General features: G+C 46.5%; 1 protein-coding gene across 1 annotated transcript; it reads left to right on the top strand.

Annotated features, from left to right (window-relative positions):
- Positions 1–3,704: 3,704 nt before the first annotated feature.
- LOC107107835 (synapse differentiation-inducing gene protein 1-like) lies at positions 3,705–8,552 on the top strand. Its single transcript, XM_015408187.1, has 2 exons — positions 3,705–4,274; positions 8,216–8,552. Exons 1-2 carry the CDS (start codon positions 3,996–3,998, stop codon positions 8,369–8,371), a joined length of 435 nt encoding a protein of 144 aa, XP_015263673.1. The 5' UTR covers positions 3,705–3,995; the 3' UTR covers positions 8,372–8,552.
- The last annotated feature ends 14,164 nt before the right edge of the window (positions 8,553–22,716 follow it).

Here is a 22,716-nt window from a genome sequence, read left to right as displayed (position 1 = left end):
TTCCTTATTCAAATCTCCTTTGAAATGCAGGCCTCGGGGAAGCCCTGCGAAGTGAAGCTCCTGGCATCAGAACAAGTGTCTGCCTGTGTGCTTGTCCCACCAAAATATTTGGACCACCCCAAATGACACATTCCCACGCTCTGGAGACGGTGCCCTGCAAGGTGACATACAGTGATGCCCAGTCCAAACAGGTTCTGATGCCACGAGCTTCTGTTTGCAAGGCTTCCCCGAGGACTGTTTTTCAAAATATTTTTCTTGGGGGACAGTCTGGCCCCAGTGTCTCTCTGTGTGTGTGTCCTGGGGGCACTGCACTTTGGAGTTACTAGCACAGGATCTGCACTTTGGACCAGCTCACAGAATATGTCCCCTTGAAGGGGAGGCTCCGCTGAAGACGGGGTTGTATGAAATGTGGAGGTCCAAACCTTCTTATTTTTTAATATTATTATTATTATTATTGGGGATGTGTCATTTGAGGTGGTCCAAATATTGTTTTTGAGGCATTTCCTTATTTTGGGTGCAGGGGGCATTTCCTTATTCAAATATCCTTTGAAATGCAGGCCTCAGGGAAGCCCTGCGAACAGAAGCTTGTGGCATCAGAACCGGTGTTTGGACCGGGCATCACTGTATGTCACCTTGCAGGGCACAGTCCCCAGAGCGTGGGGATGTGTCATTTGGGGTGGTCCAAATATTGTTTTGGGGGGCAGTCTGGCCCCAGTGTCTGCCTGTCTGTGTGTCCTGGGGGCACCATACTTTGGAGCAACTGGTACCGGAACCGTGCTTTGGACCAGCATACAGAATGTGTCCCATCGAAGTGGAGGGTCCAAAGTGTGGGGGTCCAGACCTTATTTTGGGTGCAGGGGGCATTTCCTTTTTCAAATATCCTTTGAAATGCAGGCCTCGGGGAAGCCCTGCGAACAGAAGCTTGTGGCATCAGAACCGGTGTTTGGACCGGGCATCACTGTATGTCACCTTGCAGGGCACAGTCCCCAGAGCGTGGGGATGTGTCATTTGGGGTGTTCCAAATATTGTTTTTGGGGGGAGTCTGGCCCCAGTTTCTGCCTGTCTGTGTGTCCTGGGGGCACCACACTTTGGAGCAGCTGGCTCCAGAACCGCGCTTTGGACCAGCACACTGAATGTGTTCCGTCTAAGGGGAAGGTCCGATGAAGATGGGGGTGTATGAAGTGTGGGGGTCCAAACCTTATTTTGGGTGCAGGGGGCACTTCCTTTTTAAAATCTCCTTTGAAATGCAGGAGGACAAAGAGCTGTGCTCTGCATAATACAATAAGCAGTGATCCAGCCTTCCTGCTGCCCATCAAGATAACGCAGCAGTCAAGCATCCAGTCGAGTGCTGGAAAGCTCTGAACCCCAAAATAAGGTCTGGACCACTTTTGGGGTGCAGCCTGGCCCCAGTGTCTGCTTGTGTGATTGTCCTAGGGGCACTGCACTTTGGAGCAGCTGGCACCAGAACCTAGCTTTGGACCAGGATACAGCATATGTCCCCTCGAAGGGGAGAGTCCTGTGAGTGTGGGGGTATATTATATGTCGTGGTCCAGACCTTATTTTGGGGTTCAGAGCTTTCCAACTCCCTCTCCTTAGTGTTTCTGAATGACTACATGAATAAGTAACGAATAAGGAATGAATAAGGAAGTGCGAATAAGGAACCAACTTCAGCCTCCTACTGGCAGTGGCTCTCCACGGTCTCAGGCTCAGGTCTCTTACATCATCTGCTGGCCATTCCTTTCAATGGGAGATGCTGGGGATTGAATCTGTGACCTTCTGCATGCCAAGCAGAGGCTCTTCCACTGACACTGAGTCCCCTTTTTCTGCAGTGTTGTTAGAGAATGAACTTAATATTTTGCTTTATGGACTATATTCATTGCTACACACAATGGACTGTGCACACACACACATAGGCTCATAGAACTGTACACTTTAAGTCACCTGTTGTGATGCAACACATAGAAGGTGCCTGCACAAGCCTTATACGTGAATGAGGTTTAAGCTACACAGTTACCAGCCTGGTGAAGAAGCACACACCTCCATTATTGTGAGCAGTCTACCCTTCCCTTTTTTTTTCTTTTAAGCGAAATACCTCCCCTTTTTAGGGGAGCTAATAAAATCTTTACAAAAAAAAAAGAAAAAGAAACAACAACTTGAGCAGAGACCGTCCCCATTGCTGAATCATTTGTGGTCACGTACGACACATCACTGCTTTGTTCCTGCTTTGGTATTTCCTGCCAAATGGACATTTGGTTCACAAAGAGAATGGCCAGCATCATCTACACTACAATGGAGCATCCTGACGCCAAGGTTTTCACACCAGCCCAGATGCCCTTCTTTGAGTAAGGTTTTAGATTACAATATTGGCCACTCCTTATAGGTAACCTCCCACTCCTATAGGCAACCAATAGGATTGTTTTTGGGATGGACTAACAGGTAGGTGGGTCCACAGGTTAGAAGAGTTACCTCCCACCTAATGGATCCACTATAAAAGGTAAGGACCATTCACCTGGCCCTCCCTAGCTGTCAGAACCCACACCTTACAACGAAGCAGACGCATTCAGGAACTGTTATACGTTTATTGCAAAGCTATAGATGCAGTAACACAGGCACTGTTAAGAATGGCGGCAACCCATTGAGCATAATAGGATATAGGGCATTCGTATGCACCCCCCCCCATGGCATGGGCCAATTAGCTACCCTCCCGCGCGCGGGACCAGCTAGGAAACCGTTAGGTGGCGAAAGCTGGGAAGCAGTAGTCTCTCAAGGTGCATAGGAGACTTCCAGACAATACAACTTCCAACAAAACATTCTCCTGCACATCTGTAGAGATAAGTGTTGCGGCACAGGCAGAACAGCAGGGACAGGAATGCAATAGCAATTACCAAGACACAGAGTGAACTCCTCAACCCCCATGGCAGCATAGCTGACAGTAGCTAGCAACCCCCACAACAACCCCTGTTTGCTTTATACTCCCCTTGAGACCCACTTGCTATCCCCAAACCCTTGCCTCTACTTTGATCTCTTGATCTGCAGTCAAGAGACCAACAAGTTCTGACTGGTTCTAGTCGTGTGTGAATTCCCTTAGATTTCTATTTCTTCCCATCCATTCTTCATTGGAACAACCAAGCTGTGAAGACAGATAAGTATTGCCCATCATCACCCCCACCTGCTAATGCAACCGTGCTTATTTTAATACTGTATTTTTAAGGAACTTGATTGAATGTGTGAGTGCATCGGTATTGTTTGTATGTGATATATTTTTTAAAGTAAAATACATTTATTTTAACCACAACAGCCTCGAACTCCTTTACTAGTAACCCTCGGTGGGAACAGGACCTTGGTATAGTTGGCAAGGACCCATTTATAAATTGCCAATTGCTGTAAATAAAGCAATTCGGCTAACAGTGTGCCTGCTTTCCGGCTGTACAATGCTCAGTGAATTGTGTATGTTAGGGAGCATGGCTCTACTTTAGCAGGGGGAACAGGAAATGAGAATAAATTAAACCTCATGTGTTGCAAAAATAGGTCAGAGTGTCCCACTGTAAGAATGCAAAAAGCAGAACCTCATTCTCTGGCAGGAGGACAATTTCATCTTTCTTCCCAGAACTCTCACACCTTTTGTCAATCTTTCCAGGTGATTCATTGTACAATGCCTCGCCCAGCCACTTGCTGGCTCTTCCTTATTGCAGGCACAGGGAGGTTGCTCCATCCAGTCTCCAGAGGGCTACAGAAGAGGGTAGTAGGCAGAGGAGCAGAGCAGACTGAAGAAGACCAACCTGCAGCCAGAAGGTAACAGAACATTCGGTGGGGAGTAACAGGAAGAAGCCAAGGGGTAGGGGAGAACTGTACTGAAGTCACAACTGGAGCAGAGAAAGAAGTACTCAGGGAGGACAGTAAGAACATTTTAAGAACAGAGAATCCCCTGGCACAGCTGAGAAGGAGACCTTTTCACTATAGACCACCTGAGCTACCAAGAAGGTGCACCTTCTGCCATGAACCCGCCACCCTACTCCGAGAAACAGCCCTACGATCAACAACCACCTCCTGCTCATGGGCCAGCAAATTCCGCCATGCCAACTCAGTACCAGCCTTATTATGGCCCGTATGGTGCAGTGCCTGGCCAAGGGGTTATTATCCAACCTCCGCTGCACACCACCTATGTCGTCCCTGTACAACCCACCCACGAACCGGATTACCTGGGATATTCCATCTTCACTTTGCTGTTTTGTTGCTTCCCTCTGGGAATTGCAGCCCTGGTTTATTCCATACAGGTGAGTCTTTCCTTGATCAACTACAGGAGGTGGGGATGGCAGAAAAGTCACCATCTGACCAAAAAGAAGGGAAATTAAGGGCCCAATCTGGATGTTCTGGTTTGGCTTGCTGAGGTCTTTTTTGCTTTTGGTTTTCAGTATCTCATGGAGAATCTCATCGTACAGCAGTCTGGATTGAAATCTCAGCTTTTCTAACCCAGTTCTGCTTTGTGTCTGATTATTTGTTGTGGAAGAGACATTGGCCTCTGCTAAATGTCGGTTCTTCTGGGTTAGGAGTGATGAATTGAGGTTTTTGAGTTACAGAATCTCCTTTTGCAGAATTTTCGCCCCGTCACGTCCCTGTTTGTGTTTTGCCTTCAGCTGTGCCTTCAGGAACAAACGTCTGCAGCGGTCTCTTTTGGTCGGAATTTTAATTTTTGATCCTCGGCTTCCGGCTTTTATTTTTAAAAACTGTTTTGGCACCTAAAGTTGCTCAAGCAAGAAAATCTGCAGAATGATAAGCAGTCCGTTTGATAGAAGTCAGGGAAATGGAGCTTAGATAGGGTTGCCAGCTTCCTGGTGGGAAACAAGCCAGCAAAAGCCTTTGTACAAATGCACTAATATAGAAATAATTGCTCTAAATACTGATATATATTTCAAATTTCAGAATAGAAAAGCTGAAACAACAATGACAAATGCAGTAGGAGCACGAGGCATTTACTGTCTGTAAAATTGTAGAAGCAGCCAAAAAAAAGGGGGGGGGGGAAAGCCAGTGTACAATGCAAGAAGCAAAAAAGAAAACACCACTGGCAAAAAATGAACACACAAGCAAGTATATAATAATCAATTAAGCATACCAGTGAAGTATAATATATATCAAATAAGCATAACAGCAAATATAATATCACTCAATTGGCCAAAGTGCAATAATAAAGCGTAATAGAAACAGTGTCTACAGTAGTCTACATTCTACAGTCTACAGTCTTTCCATGTATCTACTCCAGCATAGAAGCAATATCAGAGTCCAAATTGGAGTGCAAGTCATCAAATTTTCTGAGCCATAAAAAGCCGACGCGTAATCCGGATGCCTGATGTCATGTTTTGAATAATTCTTATTCAAGCATGGCTGTAATGGGACCCAGTCTCAAAAGCTGGCATATACTAAGCTAGCTATTTGGACTCTGATATTGCTTCTATGCTGGAGTAGATGCATGGAAAGACTGTAGACTGTAGACTGTAGACACTGTTTCTATTATGCTTTATTATTGCACTTTGGCCAATTGAGTGATATTATATTTGCTGTTATGCTTATTTGATATATATTATACTTCACTGTTATGCTTAATTGATTATTATATACTTGCTTATTTGCTTTTGTGTTCATTTTTTGCCAGTGGTGTTTTCTTTTTTGCTTCTTGTAAAACTGTAGAAGCGGAGAAGATTGGGAGCACTTGCAAAGAGTTTATTTCCCTGTGATCTGCAGAAATACATGGTTGCAAGATGGTCCTTTGTGATCAAGCATATGCGAAATGTGGCCTTTTGTCAATGGCTAGCTTGCCCGTAAAGAAGACACAGTGGACCAAAGACCAACAACAGTCAATAGTATTTTTACATTTGTGGAGGACGGGGGGGGGGGCACTGAACGTTTCCTTGTGCTTTGAGATATTCCCCAGTAGTTTAGCTGTGCCTACAAGTTCTTTTTTGAGTATTGCTGTTTGCCTCCCTTATGCATATTGTCTGGTCTAGATGACCTTGAGGTTCATATAGGTGGATAAACGCAGTCACTCAGCAAAAGAAATTGTGGACACAAGAAGTTTTTTTTTAAAAAAAAGACTCCCGGATTTAATTGAATAAAATCACCTGAAGTTGAAGGGATGTATGCAAAGCAGGAAACATTCAGTAGCAACAACAAGCAATGGCAAAACAAACAGTAAAAGGCCAGGTCACTGGACCAATGAAAAGAATAACTCACTTTTGTAAGGCCATTTCTTAAGGTAAGTCCATCATCAGGTTGAAGAGAACTGCAGTCTGCGAGGCCTGAGTAACAGCAACAGCGACTCCCTTTCCTTATGTCTATTCCCCTGCCGTAAGGCAGCCAGCTGTTAAGAGTTCAACTCACTAATTAACCCTCCCACTTGTGAAATGATTACGGAGGTTTACAAGGACGATTCTCCACAATAACAAAACCTCGCAGCGGAGTGTAGTTGTGCTGCAAGCAGCTTGCTTCCAGTGACTTGCAAGGCTGGGTCCTAATAAACTTATAACCCTTTCCCGCCAGCAGAGCCAACAAAATATAAACCTAAACAGCCTCCGTTCCTTACACACATGACAACTACAACTGTATGTAGATGAAATTGTGACGGAAATGTTGCTTCAGGTTTCCTATTTTGAAATTCTGTAATACAGTATTTAGGCCCCGGTCACACGGAAGGTTTTGGGCCGGGAGAGAGACGGATCGGGGGTGCAGCAAACGGGCGTGATCTCACTGCAACATCTGGGAAGCGGTGCACACCCATCCCCGATCCGGCCCTAACCCCGGAAAACCCGCTGCAAAAAAGAACCTCCTACAGAGGAGGACTTACCTGCAGCACCGCAGCAAGTGCGGCCGTGGGATCGCTGCCGCGCCCGTTGTGCGTATCAATCCCAGCTCCCCGCTGAACTGCGTATGCACACAAATGCGCAGTTCGGCTGCCGCGCTCTTCTTTCTGTGGCTTCCCACTGGCATCTGATAGTGCCGGGGTGGAAGTGCGCGGCGGCTCAGGGGATCTATGTGATCCCACTGCTGCGTGTCTCTTTTGGTGCAGCTTTAAAAAGCCGCACTTTGCCCGTCCTTCCCCCCCCCCATGTGGCAGGGACCTTAGAGCACTTCTTTCTGTGTTAGTCCATTCGCACACAGGTTTTTGCTGGCTTGTTTTACATCCTGTGTCCTTCACCTGTTGTTAAGCTTCCAGGTGGGAGGTGGAGATCTCCTGGGATTACAACTGATCTCCAGGGGACAGAGATCAGTTCACCTGGAGAAAGTGGCCATATTGGAAGGTGGACTCTATAGCATTGAATCCCAATGAAGCCCTTCCCTTTCCCAAACCCTGCCCTCCTCGGGTTCCACCCCTGAAATCTCCACGTATTTCCCAACCTGGAGTTGGCAACCCTATGGGTCTAGCTCAAGCCTGCTGTTGCTTCAAGATCAATAGAGTTGTATTGGAGCCCACCTCTGGGAATGCCCCCCGAAGTCTCTCGCTGGGCATGAAGATGTACCTGGCAACTCTAGGTTTGTGTACATAGTTGTGGCTTGCTGCGTGTTACATTCTGTATGTTCCTGAATAAAAAGAGCTATGTTGAAATCACGATAGCCTCTTGAACCCACTACTTAACACCTGCCCTCCTCGGGCGCTACCCCCCCCCACCTGGAGCTGGCAACCCTTCAGTCAGTAAAAATGGTCTTTTCAGAAGATCCTTTGACAGGCAAGTATGTTTTTCTTTTCTTTGTTTTTACTTGGTTGTTGACTGAAGTTTCCTGGGGGATTTAGTAAAGGCAATGGCAATCTCTTGGCTGGAATCAGCTCTCAGTCTGGCCAGCAGCTTTGTGGTTGTGTGGGGAAGGAAGCACTGACCCATCTATACCCAGCTCCTGGTTTAAGAATAGTTTGGAATATGTCTGCTCCGTTCAAGTCCAGGAGCCCTTTATTGACCAAGATTTTCCCAGAGTCAAAGCTCCCTTCCTCAGATATGCCCCTGGGCTCAAATCCAGCTATTCGACTGCAGATCAACACGGCTTCCCTCTGAAATTCTCTTCTTGGAATATGTCTGTGCATGTAAACTTAATCTAGTGTGTTTTATTGCAGAATATTTTCTTGGACTGTATCCTTGACTCCACAGCAAACACACCTGTTTCCACATGCCAGAGATGTTGTTTGGTCACGTGTTTTCCCTTATTCATTCTTTCCTCTCTCCTTCCTCCTCAGACACGGGATGCCAACCGGATGGGGAACAGTGCCGAGGCTCAGCGGAACTCCAGGATGGCACGGAATTTAGCTCACTCTGCGTTCGGCCTGGGGATTGTGTTGGCTATTGTGTACATTGTTTTGGTTGTCGTGAGCTATACGTCTTTGTATAACTGAGGACACACGCAAGACTATCTGTCCACTTAATTACCTCCCTCTTTGTCTTCTATTTAATTCATTTTTTTAAAAAAAACTGTAAACATTTTTAAAGAAATCATTCCAATTCTGAGCCTACACTGATGCTAAATGAAGAGACTGCATGCAGTGAAGGAGGTGTCAGGAATGTACAATTTGTTAGCAATGTAATAAAGAGATTGCCGTTGCCTTTACAAAGCATCAATGTACAATTTATTAGCAATGTAAAATGTAGTATTCTTACGGGCCCAGGCTAGCCCTCACTCCTCAGATCTCAGCTGCTAAGCAGGGTCAGCCTTGGCTAGTATTTGGATGGGAGATCCCCAAGGTTCAGGGTTGCCAACCTCCGTGTGGGGCCTGGAGATCTCCCATTATTACAGTTGGTCTCCAGATGACAGAGATCAGTCCCCCTGGAGAAAACGGCTGCTTTGGAGGGTGGTTGTTGTTGTTCAGTCGCACAGTCGAGTCCGACTCTTCGCAACCCCATGGACCAGCTCCCGCCAGGCCCTCCTGTCTTCCGCCATCCTCTGAAGTTTGCTCAATTTCATGTTTGTTGCATCTGTGACACTGTCTAACCATCTCATCCTTTGCCATCCCCGTCTTCTTTGACCTTCAGTCTTTCCCAGCATCAGGGTCTTCTCCAGTGAGTGCCCCCTTCTCATTGGGTGGCCAAAGTATTTGAGCTTCAGTTTCATTATCTGGCCTTCCAGGGAACAGTCAGGGTTGATTTCTTTGAGGATTGACTGATTTGTTCTTCTTGCAGTCCAAGGGACTCTCAAGAGTCTTCTCCAGCACCATAGTTCAAAAGAATCTATTCTTCGGCGCTCGGCCTTCCTTATTGTCCAACTCTCGCAGCCATACATGACTACTATACCGCACTGAGGTCCCTCCTGCCCCAGGTTCCAACCCAAATCTCCAGGTATTTCCTTGCTCAGAGCTGGCAACCCTACCAAGGACTGCTACACGAAGGCAGGCAATGGCGAGTCCCCTCTGTTCAGCTCTGGCCTTGAAACCCCCGTGAAGGGTCGCCATAAGTTGGCTGTGACTTGATGGCACATTTCACCCCCCCCCCCACATCTTAGATTTTCACCCAAATGTTTTGTGGCCTTGTGGTGAACAATTTGAACATTGCAGTGTGGTTGATGAGCTTGTGACCACCGGTTGTTACGAAAGAGGAAACCCATTTTCTAGGGGAAAGGCTTGTAATCAAACCACTGGAAGATCTGAAATGTAAAAGGAACGGGATATTAAAATCACCAGAGACCAGAGGTCGATTCGGGGGGATCACGGGGGATCGCCATTCTCCTGGGCGAGGGGCGGGGGCGGGGCACACGACGAAGCCACGCCCCCTGCTTCCGGCCACCCCTGGTAACTGGAATGTGAATAGCCACATATTTTGTACTTCATCTATTACCAAACCTTTTTACCTGACTTGGGTGGTTTGCTTGTTTCCCCCCACATGTGTCATCAGATAGGCTCGCCAGCTCTGAGTTGGCAATACCTTGGAGATTTTGGGGGTGGAGCCTGAGTGGTGGGTTTAGATTCAGAGGAATTAGCTGTGTTAGTCTGTTGCTGCAAAATAGTCCGAGGGTTCAAATAGCACCTTTAAGATTAACAAATAGCACCTTTAAGACTAACCTTTAAGACTAAGACTGAGTGGTGGGTGTGGCCTTATGACACACTTCCGGTGATGTCAGGGGGTGTGGCCTTATGACACACTTCCGGTGATGTCAGGGGGTGTGGCATATGCTAATGTGTTATGCTAATGAGCTCCCCTAGCTCTTTTTCTACGAAACGACCCCTGCCAGAGACCAATCGGTTGAGCTACCATTTGAAAATCGCCTTTTGTACTTTGAATTAATAGTATCAATAACCTCATGCAGGCTAGGAAGATTGTTGTCTGATATAACTGAGAAGCTTCAACAGAAGCTATTGTCATTAAACGTCTTTGGAACGTCCCTTGAGATGAAATGCTGTCCTAATTATTTTAACAAAAGAAATGTGGGGTCATTGGGATATGTGGGGTGCAATAAGCCTGGGATCCACAAAGCTCAAGGATCATGGTGCCCTATAGAAGTCTGCCTGTCAGTTATGGTCACCTAACAAGGACCTTGGGGTGGGCATAGTATAGCCCAGTCTTGTCAGATCTCGGAAGCTAAGCGGGCTTGGTTCTTGGATGGGGGACCTCCAAGGAAGACTCTGCAGAGGGAGGCCATGGCAAACCACCTTTGGCTCCTCATTTGCCTTGAAAGGCCCTTGCTGGGGTCACTATGAATTGGTTACAAGTTGATGGTTTGTAAGGTCCCAGGTTCAATCCCTGGCATCTCCAGTGGAAAGCACACAGGAAGTGATGTAAAAGACCTGAGAATCTGGAGAGCCACTGCCAGTCTGGCCTCGATGGACCAAAGGTCTGATTCACTATGAGGCAGCTTCATGTGTGAGATATGGCTCATTCCTAGGCAACGCCTCCTCTGTAGGGAGTGGGGCACCCGGTGATGCAGCGGGCTCCTTGACGGCCATCCCCTGACTCCTCCTTTGTTGGTCTTTATGCTCCTGTTAAACAGAATGCTCTGCTTCAATGCAGTTTTGCCCTTATTGTCCGTCATTGGACTTTCTGGTTCATACTTTCATTGGATATTTTGAGAATACTCCAAACCGAAGAAGGGAGGACATGCATTTTTGAAATAAATATGTGCTGTAGAATCCTTAATGCTGGGAGGCTGCAGTGTATCTCCAGCAACTTGGGACCCCATCAGTGTTCCCTCTAAGCTGAGTTAGTGTGAGCCAGCTCACAGTTTTTTAGCCTCTGGCTCACACATTTCTGTCTTCGCTCAGGAAAGATGGCTCCAGAGCAAACTGATTTATGCAGCAGCCAAACTGCTCGCTCACACCTTTAATGGCAGTAGCTCACAAAGTAGAATTTTTGCTCACAAGACTCCACAGCTTAGAGGGAGCATTGGACCCCATCAGTAGAAGACAGGAGCCCACTGTTGAGGGTGGGTGGAAATATTTGGCCCCAGAAACATGTGGTCTTCTAGTTCAGCAGCTTTTTAAAATCCCTGTTCATTTATAGGGGAAAACAATAAAAAGGATAATTTGAGATAACTAGTAGGTGGGGGTCAAATCTCCTTGCCTCTGGTTGGGCCTTGTATCATAAGAACATAAGAACATAAGACACGCCAATGTTGGATCAGGCCAAAGGCCCATCCAGTCCAACACTCTGTGTCACACAGTGGCCAGAAATACCAGTGCCATCAGGAGGTCCACCAGTGGGGCCAGGACATTAGAAGCCCTCCCACTGTTGACCCCCCCCAAGCACCAAGAAGACAGAGCATCACTTGCCCCAGAGCCCCTAGCTATACCTTGTGGCTAATAGCCACTGATGGACCTCTGCTCCATATGCTTATCTAATTCCCTTTTGAAGCCGTCCATGCTTGTAGCACCCACCACTTCCTGTGGCAGTGAATTCCATGTGTTAATCACTCTTTGGGTGAAGAAGTACTTCCTTTTATCCGTTCTAACCCGACCACTCTGCAGTTTCATGGAGTGCCCACGAGTTCTTGTATTGTGAGAAAGGGAAAAAAGTACCTCTTTCTTTACCTGCTCTTTCCCATGCATAATCTTATAAACCTCGATCATGTCACCCCTCAGTCGTCTTTTCTCCAAGCTAAAGAGCCCTAAGCGCTTTAACCTATCCTCATAGGGAAAGTGTTCCAACCCTTTTATCATTCGAGTTGCCCTTTTCTGCACTTTTTCCAAAGCTATAATATCCTTTTTAAGGTGTGGTGCCCAGAACTGCACACAGTATTCCAAATGAGGTCTTACCATTGATTTATATAGGGGCATTATTATATTGGCTGATCTGTTTTCAATACCCTTCCTAATAATCCCCAGCATAGCATTGGCCTTCTTTATTGCAGTCACACACTGTCTCGACATTTTCAGTGAGTTATCTACTACAACTCCAAGATCTCTCTCTTGATCTGTCTCTGCCAGTTCAGACCCCATCAATGTGTATTTATATTTAGGATTTTTGGCTCCAATGTGCATCACCTTGCACTTGGCCACATTGAACCCCATTTGCCATGTTGACGCCCACTCGCCCATCCTTGACAGATCCCTTTGGAGTGCCTCACAATCCTCACTGGTTTTCACCACCTTGAACAACTTTGTATCATCCGCAAATTTAGCCACTTCACTGCTTACTCCCATCTCCAAATCATTAATGAACAAGTTAAAAAGCAGTGGACCAAGTACTGATCCCTGTGGTACCCCACTGCTTACCCCCCTCCACTGGGAGAACTGCCCATTTATACTCACTCTCTGTTTTCTATTAATTAGCCAGTTTTTGATCCATAAAAGGACTTGTCCTTTTATCCCATGATTTTTGAGCTTGCTTAGGAGCCTTTGATGAGGAACTTTATCAAAAGCTTTCTGGAAGTCAAGGTAAATAATATCTATTGGATCCCCCTTGTCCACATGTTTGTTCACCCCCTCAAAGAACACTAACAGGTTAGTGAGACAAGATCTTCCCTTACAGAAACCGTGCTGAGTCTGCCTCAATAGGTTTTGTTCATCTATGTGCCTACTAATTCTTTCCTTAATAATGGTTTCCACCAATTTACCCGGTATCGACGTCAGACTGACTGGCCTGTAATTTCCCGGATCTCCTCTGCCCTCACTCCTCTCTAAATGACCTAGTGCAAACCACTGAAAATGAGCTGGCCCATATTTGCATAGCCCCTCCTCTTCATATGCATATCCCCCCAGTTCTGAGCGGCTTTCTTGAATGCCAAAAACTTTGCAAAGTGTCTTATATATATATAAGACACTTATATATATATATTTTATATATATATATTTTCCAATTTTTCAAACAAAAAAATCACAAACAAAGCAATAGAGCCATTGAAGGGACATAGAAACCAGTTCGGAACCAAAATAACAAATACAAGGTAATTCAGGAACAGAGATTGATAACAGTGTGAAAGCGAAGTTCAAAAGTGCAACATTTTTAAAAAGCTCTTACCAAGTGAAGATTAGAACAGAATTCTGACTAGACATATTCAAACATTTAACAGTCACAGCTTTACAGGGTGACTATAGTTACTATTTTCCAGCAAAATTTCTAATTCAGAGACCGGTCTAATAGTTTTGTTGTGAAAGACAGTTGGATTTACCATGGGACTTTTCAGACAGCCTTTCTAAAACAGATGGCATTCGTTATTGGCCTGATTCCAATTAAAGCAATACAGAGACAGCAGTCAGGGCTCTTTTGGATGCAGGAACTCCTTTGCATATTAGGCGACACACCTCTAATGTAGCCAATCCTCCAAGAGTTTACAGAGCTCTTCTTACAGGGGCTACTGTAAGCTCTTGGAGGATTGGCTACATAAGGAGCCATCCTTGAAGTGCTATGGCCATTTCACACTGTGCCGCTCCCCCCCCCGCCATTTCCTCCATGCGCGCAATCTTCCTCAGCTGTTTTTTTTTTAAAGGTTCTAATGGGAGCACTGAAATGCTAAACAAATAGAGCATTTCACACAGCACCCAAAGCGATTCCAAACCGGCAGGAAGACTTGAAAACACATGAAAGGCAGTTTTGTGAAAAAGTAAAATAAATAAATAAATCTGTTAGCAGCTGGTTACTAAAACGGGTTTGTCTGAAATGGCAGAAACATTCTGATAGTAACCCGTTACTAAAACGGAATAGATAGGCTGTCTGAAAAGGGCCTAGGACACTGTACTCCACATAGGTCCCTGTATCTCAGTGGAGTCTAGGCATCCCAATGGTGGCACTATTGCACTAATTTGATGACCTGTTTCAACGTCATAGCGCTCCCAAAAGAATGTTCCTCCCTAAAAAAAAAACCTCTCAGGAAGATCGTGGGTGCGGCAAAATGGGGAGGGAAACTGGAGCGGCGCAGATTGAAATGACACAGTGCTTCAGAGACTGGCTCCTTACTGGAAGGAAAATCACTGTGTGAAACACCGGTCCCTGTACCGGTTCACTGCATGACAGGCCAATAACGAAAACCATCCAGTTTAGAATGGTAATGTGAAAACAGCCACGATTTCCAGCCCATCCCTTCAAGGAGCTTCAGGCAGTGAATTTAATTATTTACATCCTCTGTAGCCCCACCTTTCTCCTTGAGTGTCAAAGAAGATTACATAAAAACATCTGAATCAGACAACGAAGGCCTCCAATAAACCATACAATAGTACTAAGATTACACAGCCAGAGAACAAATGCAACCACAAACTTGCCTAAGGCAGGACATCCCATAATGCAGAAAGAGAGTAAGGAAAGGAGTAGACAATGCAATAAAAGGAAGGTGATGCATACAGTGGTGTGCTGGAGCCGGCTTGGACCGGCTCGCAAGAGTTGATTGTTAAAATGTTCAGAAATTTTGCGAGCTGGTTGTAAACTCGTCAGGAGTTCCTGCCTTTCTTCGCACACTCACACGCTCAGAGGTGGCATGCATGCCTCCCACACTTTGGGATGTGAACCAGTGTTCCCTCTAAGCTGAGTTAGTGTGAGCTAGCTCACAGTCTTTTAGCCTCCGGCTCAGACATTTTTGTCTTCGCTCAGGAAGGATGGCTCCAGAGCAAACTAATTTATGCGGCAGCCAAATGGCTCGCTCACAACTTTAATGCCAGTAGCTCACCAAGTAGAATTTTTGCTCACAGGACTCCACAGCTTAGAGGGAAAATTGCAACCTCCCTTCTCCTCCCCACACAGCCCCATGACCTAACCAGTAAAGGGGACTTTTTCTTTACCAGCTAAGTGGCCATGCAGCCAGCATAAACTACCGGGGTAGAAGGGGAAAAGGAGAACCGGACCCGCGCCACGCTCAAATCCACTTCCCCCAGCATGCAATCCTCTGCCCTTTTCTGATCTACTGCCTTCTGGGAAGTGTAGTTCTTGTCCCCCCACTACACAACTGTGGATTTGCAGGGATGTCACGCCTTTGTCCCTTCATGGGTGTTCTTGTGCCCTCTGCACAGCTAGTCAAAGGCCAACATGCGAGGCAGGAGAAGCGATTCACCCAGTTACAATCCCTCTGCATGCTTCTGAGGGAGGAAACGTCCCGCAGGAGATAGTCAGGCTTACTCCCAAGTAAACAATCAGAGGATTGGGCTGTACAGGATCAAAATGTTTCATGGAGTGCCCTTGCTGACTGCGAGGTTGTGGATGGTATTGGGTAGTAACAAATGGATATAAGAAGCTGGAAAGTATTTGGGTTTCTTCATTGCCACCTACTTTGAGAATGTGGGAAAAGAGATTTCATTTACAAATTTGTTGTTGTTCAGTCGCACAGTCGAGTCCGACTCTTCGCGACCCCATGGACCAGATCACGCCAGGCCTTCCTGTCTTCCGCCGTCCTCTGAAGTTTGCTCAATTTCATGTTTGTTGCATCTATGACACTGTCTAACCATCTCATCCTTTGCCGTCCCCGTCTTCTTTGGCCTTCAATCTTTCCCAGCATCAGGGTCTTCTCCAGTGAGTGCTCCCTTCTCATTTGGTGGCCAAAGTATTTGAGCTTCAGTTTCATTATCTGGCCTTCCAGGGAACACTTAGGGTTGATTTCTTTTAGGATTGACTGATTTGATCTTCTTGCAGTCCAAGGGACTCTCAAGAGTCTTCTCCAGGACCATAGTTCAAAAGAATCTATTCTTCGGCGCTCGGCCTTCCTTATAGTCCAACTCTCGCAGCCATACATGACTACTGGGAATACCATGGCTTTGACCATGTGGACTTTTGTTGGCAGGGTGATGTCTCTACCTTTTATCATGCTGTTGAGGTTCGCCATTGCTTTCCTCCCAAGGAGCAGGAATCTTTTAATTTCATGGCTGCTGTCACAGTCTGCGGTGATCTGGGATCCCAGGAACGTGAAGTCTGTCACTACTTCCATGACTTCCCCTTCTATTTGCCAAGGAGTGATGGGGCCGGATGCCATGATCTTAGTTTTTTTTTATGTTGAGCTTCAAGCCCACTTTTGCGCTCTCCTCTTTTACCCTGAGCAAGAGGCTCTTGAGGTCCTCTTCACTTTCTGCCATCAGAGTGGTATCGTCTGCATATCTGAGGTTGTTGATCTTTCCCCCACCAATCTTAATTCCCGCTTGTGATTCATCTAGGCCAGCATTTCGCATGATGTACTCTGCATATATATTAAATAAGCAAGGCGACAATATACAATTTACAAATAAACACATTCAAAAATGGGCCCCACAAAGTGCTATGAAGTGGGTTGCATAATCCCGCCTGTGTTCTTGGGGAGATAAAAGCGCCATGTGCTTCTTGTACCGAGATATAGGAGTTCTGCATGGCTGGAAGAGCATACGTGTATTAGCGGTTCCTGACATTCTGTCATATTCATAATAATAACAAAAGGCCCAGGCTAGAGACAGAATCACCTGGATCCACACCACAGTAACATTGAGCCCAGACTCCTGCAATGCGCTGTATATTGGTCTCCCCTCAAAATCATTTTGGAAACTCCGTTTGGTGCAGAGCGCTGTGGCTTGGCTACTGTCAGGAGCTAGATGGGTCACGCATATTACTCCCTTTCTACAGACTGTGTAATAATTATTGCATTGTTTAATGTGTCATGTTAATATTTATATTTTGTTTCAGTTCTGTTTTTAGATTTCTGGTTGGTCTACAGCCCTAAGCTTATTGTACTGTTTATAGAATTATTTGATTGTAATGACTCCCTCCGGCACCTGGGTTTTGGCCACTGTGTGACACAGAGTGTCGGACTGGATAGGTCACTGGCCTGATCCAGCATGACTTCTCTTCTGTTCTCCTGTTCTGTGTCATCCGCCTTGAGTCCAAGTGAGAAAGGCAGACTATAAATAACGTAAGCAAATAAAGGTAAAGGTAAAGGTTCCCTTGCTCGAAAGCCAGTCGAATCCGACTCTAGGGTTGCGGTGCTCATCTCCGTTTCAAAGCCGAAGAGCCAGCGCTGTCCGAAGACGTTTCCGTGGTCATGTGGCCGGCATGACTAAACACCAAGGCACACGGAACGCTGTTACCTTCCCACCGAAGTGGTCCCTATTTATCTACTTGCAATTTCTTGCTTTCGAACTGCTAGGTTGGCAGGAGCTGGAACTAGAGACAGGAGCTCACCCTGACTTGCGGCACCCGGGTCTTGAACCGCTGAACTACTGACCTTGAACCGCTGAACTACTGAGCCTGCAGTTCAGCGTCTTAACCACTTGAGCCACCACAGCAAATAAAACAGGTATGCAAATAGCAGCTGACCTCCTGAACTTCAGCCAAAAGGTGCCCCTGCCTGGATACCCTTTTACAGGTATATGGTTAGGATTTGTGTCTGCTATCACAACTGCTGCTTTTGGTCCCTCCTTCCATTCCTCCTGCCCCCACCCCGAACAGAAGCAAGGACCCACAGCAAACTCTGTCATCTTCACCTGATGCTGTGTATGGCACACACTGTGTCAGCCTCTGAGTAGTGTGTGTTTACAAAATTCTACTACTTAGGGTGGAGCTGCGGTGGCTCAAGTGGTTAAGACGCTGAACTGCAGGCTGTGGAAGGTCGGTAGTCCAGCAGTTTGAGACCCAAATGTGCTGCATGACGGGGTGAGCTCCTGTCTCTAGTTCCAGCTCCTGCCAACCTAGCAGTTCGAAAGCAAGAAATTGCAAGTAGATAAATAGGGACCACTTCGGTGGGAAGGTAACATCGTTCCGTGCGCCTTGGTGTTTAGTCATGCGGGCCACATGACCACGGAAACATCTTCGGACAGCGCTGGCTCTTCGGCTTTGAAACGGAGATGAGCACCGCAACCCTAGAGTCGGACTCGACTGGCTTTCGAGCAAGGGAACCTTTACCTTTACCTTTTTACTACTTAGGGTGGAGGGCCTCCGAGGTCCCTTTTCTCAAGGGGAAACACAGTCTTCACGAACAGTGACCACAGGCACTCTCAGTAGGTTGCCAACTCTGGGTTGCAAAATTCCTGGAGATTGGAAAGTGGAAGGACCTTAACAAGGTATAACCCACTGCCCAAAGTACTTTTTCCAGGGGAACTGATCTGTGTAGTCTGAAGATCAGTTTGAATCTTGGGAGATCTCCAGGCCCCCCCCGGAGGCTGGCAACCCAAGCCTCAGAACTCATACAGGGTTGCAGCCAGTGTTCCCTCTAAGCTGAGTTAGTGTGAGCTAGCTCACAGTTTTTAAACCCCTGGCTCACACATTTTTGTCTTAGCTCAGGAAGGAGGGCTCCAGAGCAAACTGATTTATGCAGTAGCCAAATGGCTCGCTCACAACTGTAAACGCAGTAGCTCACAAAGTAGAATGTTTGCTTGCAAGACTCCACAGCTTAGAGGGAACATTGGTTGCAGCCATGAATATCTTTGGGGTGGATCTTTTTTTTAAATATGTATTTTTTATAGTTTTATATTTTTTACACACAACAAACACCAACAAGAAACAAAGCAAAGCAAAAACATTTATTAACCTCACGTCCAATATATAGAGAATGCCATCATATTTTGCATTGTTACCGATCACAAAAAACACCAAACATGAAAATATTTGGACCAGAAACAAAGAAAAAATATAATAGGGAAGAGAAAGGGAGTGAAGAGGGACGGGGGAGCATCCATCCCATTGGCTGTCACTTAACATAAGTTTATTAAGTCAATTTCTGAGTGATAATGTCCTCTAACGTCAGGCAAAACTCCCACGAACTTCTCAATCGCAACTATGACGGGGTTCCGGATAAAGCTCCCATTTCAAAGAAACTTTTCTTCTTCAAAACCCTGAAGCTCTACAATCAGAGGTCATTTCGGGGGGGATCGCGGGGGATCGCAGTTCCCCCAGGTGAGATACGGGGGGCGGGGCACATGACGAAGCCCCGCCCCCTGCTTCCGGCCGCCCCGCTTCCGGCCCTCATTCAGCCAGGAGGAGGCAGGAGAAGAGGGAGGGTAAGTTGCTTCCTCCCTGCCTCTCCCCACCCCTGCCTGCCTGGGGCCAGGGAGGGCCTTTGTGGGGCTTCCTTGCACTCCCGCTGGCCTTGCAGGTCCACCGCCGGGCCCCTCATGGGGCTCGGCAGTGGAGCTGCAAGGCCGGCGGCGGCAGCCGGGACCGTTGGGGGCGGGGTGTGTGGCCTCATGACACACTTCCGGTGATGTCAGGGGGTGTGGCATATGCTAATGAGTTATGCAAATGAGTTCCCCTAGCTCTTTTTCTACGAAACGACCCCTGTCTACAATAATCCTTATATGCTTTGAATCTGGAACTAAGTACAGTGTATATTGCTGTCATTCCCATTACTATGATTAGACATGAACAAATAATAAAGAAATCCTTAAAAACTTACCCAGTACCTACTTTTCGAATATTCTACTGTAGCACTTTTTTCAACCCAGCTGATGCCTTCTCCATTCACCAGCAAACACTTTTCTTCAGACACAAGATGTTTACAGTGGGGTGCGATGACATAGAGGAATTTCACATTACCCTTTTTAAGCCAGTCTGAAGCTGTTTTTGATCCGTCGTGGAGTAAACTGGTATAGGGCTGCCATTGCACACATGGCTTTCCCCTACCGGTAAACAGCTGGATCTGAAGCGGTTCGCCATTTCAGACTGCACGGCTTTTTCCCGCTTTTTCCCGCCGTTTTCCGCCCGCATTCCAGTGGGGTTGCTATAATGCTGTGTTGCTGTTGTGTTATAGCGCTGAACGTTCAAAAGAAAAAAGCTGGAGATCGCCCGTGTGGGCGAAAAACGGTGGGAAAAAGCATTTCGGATCCGGGAGAAGAAACTGAAGACTACTTGGAAGTGGTTTACAGGTAAAACGGTTCAGCCCCGTTTCCTGAACAGGACAGAAGCGTTTGTGTGTGAAAGTACAAATATATTCCGGTAGGGAACCGGTTCTAAAATGGTTCTGTCTGAAATGTCAGACCAGAAACCGTTTGGGAACTGTTCCTGAACTGTAATATATCTCCTGCCTGAAATTCCTCATAGAGTCCACACTCCAAGGCAGCCATTTTCTCCAGGGGAACTAATCTCTGTAGTCTGGAGATGAGCTCATATTCTGGGGGATCCCCAGGTCCCACCTGAAGGCTGGCATCCATTGTCTAGTGATTGGTGAAATGGGATGGCACTGCTATCACCAGGCAATGTGATTAATCACTGGGAATGAAATTGCTTTCAAGCCGATCAACGATCAGGAGTTGTGAGATGAAGGTATGTGACTGCAGGACAAGACGTCGGCAGCCGGTTTTCCAGCAGATGGTTGCTTAGGAAATTACAGACATGTCTGATGCATGGGACAGAAGGGAAGGTGGTACGGTATAGCCTGAGCTTGTCAGGTCTTGGAAGCTCAGCAGGGTTGGTCCTTGGAAGGGAGAGCACCAAGGAAGACTCTGCAGAGGAAGGCAACGGCCAACCACCTTGGCTTCTCACTTCCTTTGAAAGCCCCTCACTGAGGTTGCCTTATGTTCACTGTGACCTGATGGCATTTTACACACCCCCACCCACCCACTTGTAGGGTTGCCAACCTACAGGTGATGAATGGAGATCTCCTGGAGTTACAACTGATCTTCAGGCCACATAGATCAGTTCACCTGGGTAAAACGGCCCCTCTGGAAGGTGGACTGCAGGGCATAACATCCCATCGAAGACCTTCCCCTCCCCATACCCCACCCTCCTCAGTCTCTGCCCCCAAAGTCTCCAGGCATTTCCCAACCCAGACCTGGCAACCCTATGTGTGTGCATGTGTAAATTGTCATCGGTTTGCAAGGCTCTTTTTGTAGCAGGAACTCCTTTGCATATTAGGCCACACATCCCAATGTAGCCAATCCTCCAAGAGCTTACGGAGCTCTTCTTACAGGAGCTACTGTAAGCTCTTGGAGGATTGGCTACATTAGGGGTGTGTCGCTTAATATGCAAATGAATACCTGCTACAAAAAGAGCCCTGATCGACTTACGGCGACCCTGTAGGGGTTTCAGGCAAGAGACTAACAGAGGTGGTTTGCCATTGCCTTCTTCTGCAGACCTTGGATTTCCTTGGAGGTCTCCCATCCAAATACTCAGGGGTCATTTCGTAGAAAAAGAGCTAGGGGGACTCATTAGCATAACTCATTAGCATATGCCACACCCCCTGACAGCACCGGAAGTGTGTCCTCCCCACAGCCGGCGGCGACCTCCAGCGGGCACCAGCAGGGAGCTCCAGGCCCCGCCCTCCCGCACCTCACCCGGGGGGTTGGCGTCCCCCCGCGTCCCCCCCCCAAATGACCCCTGCAAATACTAACCAGGGTCAACCCTGCTTAGTTTCCAAGATGTGACAAGATCAGACTAGCCCGGGCCAAGCTAACTATTTGGAGGAACATTTCTTAGGAAATTAGAGACCATCGTGTGAAATGGGTGGGGCCAGCTGAATATTGACAGGAATACCATTTGGCTGGAAGAGCTGCCTTAAACCTTTTTTCCTGTGAAATCCAGTAATTGATAACAGTGACGTTTAGGCACATATTCATTCAGGGCCAAATTCATCATCACTGGATGAGTGTTATCTTTTCTTTTCTTTTTAAAGTACCCGTTAGGTACACTTTTATTATTTTTCATATTATACACAACAAACATACATACAACATAACACAAACAACCACTTAGGAACATAAAACATACAATGAGATCAGTATACTTTCTTATAACTCTATTACCATATTAAAAAGTTTCTTTAGGTTTAAGTTTCTGTGTCCTCTTATCTTTTTACCATAGTTTCTATTTAACTAAAAGAGATGAATCCTACCAAAAATGTCATTACTTTGAACTATGCATTTATATTGTACCAGTCATACAGTTTTTCCCACGTCTTTTGAAATGTTGGGTCTGTTGTCCCTCTCATCAACGACGACAGTTTATCATTTTCCGCCGTCTCCAACAGTTTATTCACATACTCTTGCTTCTTTGGTGCTTCCATTTGTTTCCAACATTTTGCATATAGTATTCTTGCCGCCGTAGATAGATGTACTATCAAATATCTATCGCCGTTATCAAAGTCCTTTGGAAATATGTTTAGTAATAATATTTCAGGCAAGAATGGTATTTTAGTTCTCAATATCTCTTGCATCATCTCGTGGACCCATCTCCAGTATCTCTTTGCTACATCACATAGCCACCACATACGATAAAATGCACCTGTCTTATTTTTACATTTCCAACATTTATCTGAACAATTTTCATTCTGCTGAGACTGGATGAGCGTTATCGTTGTTCCACCTGAGGACACTCAAAATCGTCTGAGAAATATCCCGTCGGGTGATGGCAAAGTGGAATGACAGCACGCAACATTGCCTGGCAC

Source organism: Gekko japonicus, unplaced genomic scaffold (assembly GCF_001447785.1).
Source record: "Gekko japonicus isolate JY-2015 unplaced genomic scaffold, Gekko_japonicus_V1.1 scaffold5269, whole genome shotgun sequence".
NCBI lineage: Eukaryota > Metazoa > Chordata > Lepidosauria > Squamata > Gekkonidae > Gekko > Gekko japonicus.
Note: the sequence above shows the minus strand (reverse complement) of the source record. Positions and strands in the feature narration are given on the sequence as shown.